The sequence below is a fragment of the Dioscorea cayenensis genome, unplaced genomic scaffold (assembly GCF_009730915.1).
Source record: "Dioscorea cayenensis subsp. rotundata cultivar TDr96_F1 unplaced genomic scaffold, TDr96_F1_v2_PseudoChromosome.rev07_lg8_w22 25.fasta BLBR01000998.1, whole genome shotgun sequence".
Classification (NCBI taxonomy): Eukaryota; Viridiplantae; Streptophyta; class Magnoliopsida; order Dioscoreales; family Dioscoreaceae; genus Dioscorea; species Dioscorea cayenensis.
The window spans coordinates 154,698-160,469 of NW_024087389.1; the positions used below are offsets into that span (position 1 = coordinate 154,698).

The window sequence follows — 5,772 nt, forward strand, 5'->3', positions numbered from 1 at the left end:
GGAGGCGGTTCTGCATCTCAAAGGTTTCACAGTGGATATAATAAAATCCGTTAGGGAGGTCAGCAACGGAGAAGGCACCAAGACCTCGCCATGCATCCGCCAAGGCTAATTTCACTTGATCAAGAGGGAGAGATTTGCCAAGAAATTTAGCATATAGAGAGGTTTGCATTCTATCTCTAGCAAGACGCCGAAGGTCATCGCCAATCTTCACAGAAGTAGTAGAATGTTGTTTGATTTTATCAAGATGCTCCTTTTAGAGATGAGGAGGGTTCTCAAAAGCATCTGACTTAGTTCCTGAGGAAACTATATTGGCCCAGGAAACTCCAGCTTTAGGACATAGAAGAGCAGAGTGGGACGACGACCCCCGCGGGCCATCACGAACGTTCCAACAAGGGAAGGTTAACCAAGAACGCTCAGAAAGAGAGGCAAGTATTTACAAAATCATGTTAATATCTCCCAAATTTGTGTGTTGGATAAAAAAGGGGGAAGGGGCTCGGTTGTGTGAAAGGAGAAGGAAGAGAGAATAGGGATATGTTGTTGTGATAGATCCAAACAAACATTGAATGAGAGCAAGAGAAGAAGAAAAGAGATCAGCTAAGAAGATTATTTATGTTTTAAGAGAAAATACCATATTACCCTTGGTAGTATTTTCATATAAATTTTAATATTTTAATGTAAAAAAATTGGTTACTTATCATCTTATTTTATTCCATCTTTTTTTAATATATATCCTTTGCTTCTTGGATTTTTTTTTTATTTTTTTAATCTTTTATTTGAATTTGTTATTATTTTTATATACAAACAATTTTTATTAATTTTTTTAATAATTAAAACAAAAAAACACATATTAAAATACTTGGTAGTATAAATTTTAATATTTTAATATAAAAAATATTAAAATAGGGCTATGTTGTTGTGATAGATTCAAACAAACATTGACTGAGAGCAAGAGAAGATAAAAAAAGAGAAGAGAGATCGAAGAAAATTATTTATGTTTTAAGAGAAAATATCATATTATCTCGGGTAGTATTTTAATATAAATTTCAAGATTTTAATGTAAAAAAATTGGTAATTAAAAAAAAATACTTGGTTCAGTGGCATCACTTCATCATGCTTTCTATATCATCTAATAATATGTCTTGTTTTTTATAAAAGAAAGTACCACGTTTTTTTCTCTATCTTCGTCCTTGTGTTTCCTCCTTGGCTTTTCTGCTTCTTCCCGGTCTCTCCATTATTTCCTCCTTTTGTTTTTTCCCCTTCTCTGTTTTTTTAATTACTCTCAGGCACATGCAGGACGATAAGTATGAGTGTGATTCAAAAATAATATATATATATATATATATATATATATATATATATTATCATCTTATCTTATTCCATCTTTTTTTAATATATATCCTTTGCTTCTTGGGTTTTTAATCTTTTTATTTGAATTTGTTATTATTTTTATATACAAACAATTTTTTATTAATTTTTTTAATAATTAAAAACACATATTAAAATACTACCCTCGGTAATATAAATTTTAATATTTTAATATAAAAAAATATTAAAATAGGTCTATGTTGTTGCGATAGATTCAAACAAAGAGCAAGAGAAGATTAAAAAAAAAAAAGAGAGGCTGAAGAAGAGAGATCGGAAGATTATTTATGTTTTCAGAGAAAATATCATATTAAATGTAAAAAAATTTATTATTAAAAAGTAAATAAATACTTGGATGTTGTTATCCCACGTCTCGATTCCCCCACATAACCGAGTCGGTGGCATCACTTCATCATGCTTTCTATATCATCTAATAATATGTCTTGGTTTTTTTAAAAGAAAGTACCACGTTTTTTTTTCTCTATCTTCGTCCTTGTGTTTCCTCCTTGGCTTTTCTGCTTCTTCCCGGTCTCTCCATTATTTCCTCTTCTTTTGTTTTTTCCCCTTCTCTGTTTTTTCATTACTCTCAGGTACATGCAGGACGATAAGTATGAGCGTGATTCAAAAATAATATATATATATATATATTATCATCTTATCTTATTCCATCTTTTTTTAATATATATCCTTTGCTTCTTGGATTTTTTTTGATTTATTTAATCTTTTATTTGAATTTGTTATTGTTTTTATACAAACAATTATTTATTTATTTATTAATAATTAAAACCAAAAAACACATATTTCCACATTTTATAAACAAAATTTTTTAATTTGTCAACAACATTTTTCCACATCGTATTTAAATAATAAAACGAAAAATAGACATATCACTTATAATTTAAAAAAAAATCAATCAAGATAGTAATAAATATTTATTATAATTAATATTTCTAAAATATAATTATTAAATATCCTAAAAATGGGTTCTTCACCAATCCAATATTTCAACACATTCTTCTTCCGAGCAAATAAATATTTATTACAATTAATATTTTTAAAATATAATTATTAAATATATTTATTTAAATAATTAATTATCCTAAAAATGGGTTCTTCACCAATCCAATATTTCAACACATTCTTCTCCCGAGCAAATATCCAATTTTTATAAATTCAATATCATGTCAATAACATACATATTTAATTTATAAACCCATTGGATGTATTTTTTTTTTTTAAAAAAAACACATAATTAGAGAAATTTTTATTTTATAAAATAATTTTCTGGCTTATTTTAATAAAATAAGCAACTTTATATTTTTAATAAAAAATAAAATAAAACAATTGTGAAAAATCATAAATTACTAATCAGATTGGAAAAACAACATTATATTTATGAAATAATTATCTTCGTATCACATTCTTATCTCATTCCATTCTGTGAACTAAATGACACGGAGTTACTGACTTTAAAAATTTGATTAAAATGCTCCAATGTTATTTTTGTTTTTACTCATACGTAATCAAATTTTATATGCATAAAATATCTCTCAATTACCAAACTCATTTATAGGCTAAATAAAATTATTTACATAGTCTTTTAACAGTGGATAAGTACAAACACATATCTTCATAGAAATCATAATTACTTATACATATTCGTTAAAATCAATTTATAAATTTTACAAAATTTATAAAATTCATTTTATAAATTAAATGAAGAGAAGGTGTAAAACATAGTTAATTTTTTATTAAAAAAAAATTAATTAGTTTTTAGTTGAAAATTATATAAATAAATAAATAATAATTTGTAGAAATATAAAAATAAATATAATTTTTTATAAGGGTATATTATCAATTTCCCATGCAGAGTAGTTGGCTATTCAGCACTATAAAGCACTGCTCTTGTTTCTCTTGCTCTCTTCGTTGAGATCATCGATGGATGCTCCGATGAGCCGAGCAGTGAAGAGCGTGTGCACCGAGCGCAAGATGGTCCAAGAGAGGTCGGAGGCCGGTGAAGCGCGGCCCATTGAGTATATAGTAAAAGAGTCCCAACGCCCAGCCGATGCTAAGCCGCTGCTGGCTTCTCCGCTTCCCGTCGTCCATCTTGGCCAGCCGGATGAGGCCGAGGAGATCAAGGCCGCCCTTCAGTCCTGGGGCATGTTTCAGGTGATCTCTTTCTTCTCCCCCATTTGAGATCTGGGCTTGTTTGGATTGAAGAAGAATGCAGAAAAGATGAGATTTTTGGCGTTTTTTTTTTTAAATATGTTGGGGTTTTGATTGATATGGAAATGAAAGAATGTTTTTGTTGAGGCCTTGCTTTTTGGTGCAAAATACAAAACAGGGTGAACAAAACAGAACCAAGAATTTTTATTTCTGATCTATTTCTTTGTTAATGAACTCAAAATTTATGCATATATGATCTGTTGCATCAATCTTGCTAGATAAGATGTCATAACTAGTTTAATTACATGTTTTAGGTTATTGATCATGGTATGCCACCATCCTTTCTGGATGAAGTCAGAGATGTTGCAAGAGCTTTCTTTAAACTTCCAGTGGAGGAGAAGAAAAAATATATCAATATAAGAGATGGAATGTTTGGAAGAGAGGGATATGGAAATGATCAAGTTAAAGTAGAAGGCCAGATCCTTGACTGGACTGACCGCCTTTATCTCTTTGTCCAACCTGAAGATCAAACGAAACCAGAACTTTGGCCAACAAATCCAACTTCTTTTAGGTATTAGACCGTCTGTACTGTCATGAAGTTTCAAGTGTTGCATGTGGTTTTTTCCACATAAACTGATCATTTATTTCTGTTATAACTAATATTCAATCACCAAATTGCCGAAAAGGCATTTTTTTTTTTTTTTGTTTAACTCTATTTGGTTGGATCATGCAAGTGTTAAAATTAAGGGCTGCTTCATTTAGCTGCAATTATCAGTGAAGTATGCAAATAATGACAAATCTCATGGAGAAAAATTGGGATTTAGATGTGATATTATGCTTCAGTAATTTATTCGCAATCATCATGACAATCAGGGGATTGTATATATTTTGCAGATTACCGAATGCAGTATCTTGCTTGGTTAATTATATTTTGTCCAACTAACATGTTCTCTCTTCATTGAAAATGAAAAACGCTTGATAAGATTGAGAAGTGAACCATATATAATCTATCTATATGCACAAGAATACATCAAGCTGCACATAGCAAATAAATTTATTACTGGCTTGCATGAATTACGCATGCAGGGATGTATTGCATGAATTTACAATGAAGACAAAAAAGTTAGTCGAGGATGTCCTAAAGACAACTGCAAAGTCACTGGAACTGAATCAAGATTCCTTTGAAAGCCATCTCGGAGACAAGTTCTCAATATTGGCAAAATTCAACTACTATCCATGTTGTTCAAAGCCTGATCTTGTGTTCGGCGTCAAACCTCACTCTGATGGCACTCTGATCACTGTAATTTTACCTGACAAAGATGTGGAGGGACTTCAGGTAATGAATGACGGCGAATGGATCACAGTGACCACTTCCCCTCATGCTTTGATCATTAATATAGGAGATCAAATGGAGGTAAAATACTTTCAAAATTTTCAGTCCGAGTTACTTTTGACAAAATGCAATTAACTTTATAACATTGTTCTAAATTATGCAGATAATGAGCAATGGAATATTTAAGAGCCCTGTTCATAGGGTGGTCACATTTTCGGATAAGGATAGGATATCTATTGCTATGTTTTGTGCAAATCTACCCGGAAAAGTGATAGGACCGGTAGATGAACTAGTGAATGATATGAGACCAAGGATGTACAAAAATGTGAAGGTGAAGGACTATGTTGAGGTGTTTCAGCAGAGGTTTCACCAAGGAAAGAGTGCCCTTGATTGGGCTCAAGTCTTATAAAAATACTTGGACTATTCAGTGATAAAAAGACTACGTATGTTGTAGCCATAATAATACACATATGTGTGATAAAAAGACTATGTACCTTGTAGCCATAATAATACACATATGTGAGTGGAGAAGTCGTTTGGTGCTTTGTAGTGAAAGACTTTTCCTGTAAAGTCTTTCACTGTAAAGTCTTTCCCTGCAATTACTTTCCCTTCCCTGCAAAGTATCAAAACTATGTTTGGTATATATAATAAAAATTGTAATTGTAATGCAGGTAAAGTTAATTCCTTCGTTTGGCATGAATATGTTTCTATGTAAAGTTATATGCATTATCAATTTTGCCCTTGATTACTTTAGTTAATAAAATTATATATATATATAAGTTAAAATCCCATCACTAAATCCTTGTAACATCAAATGAATTCGTTAAAACCATACAAGAAGTTAAAATCTAGTTCCAAAAATATAAAAATTTAACCAAAAAAAATTAAAAAAATAAAAAAAAAATCAGAAA

The 5,772-nt window shown here is 30.4% G+C and overlaps 1 protein-coding gene across 1 annotated transcript; it reads left to right on the forward strand.

The window, feature by feature from the left end:
- Window positions 1-3,256: 3,256 nt before the first annotated feature.
- LOC120255429 (probable 2-oxoglutarate-dependent dioxygenase ANS) lies at window positions 3,257-5,557 on the forward strand. Its single transcript, XM_039263251.1, has 4 exons — window positions 3,257-3,531; window positions 3,843-4,099; window positions 4,615-4,942; window positions 5,025-5,557. Exons 1-4 carry the CDS (start codon window positions 3,301-3,303, stop codon window positions 5,268-5,270), a joined length of 1,062 nt encoding a protein of 353 aa, XP_039119185.1. The 5' UTR covers window positions 3,257-3,300; the 3' UTR covers window positions 5,271-5,557.
- The last annotated feature ends 215 nt before the right edge of the window (window positions 5,558-5,772 follow it).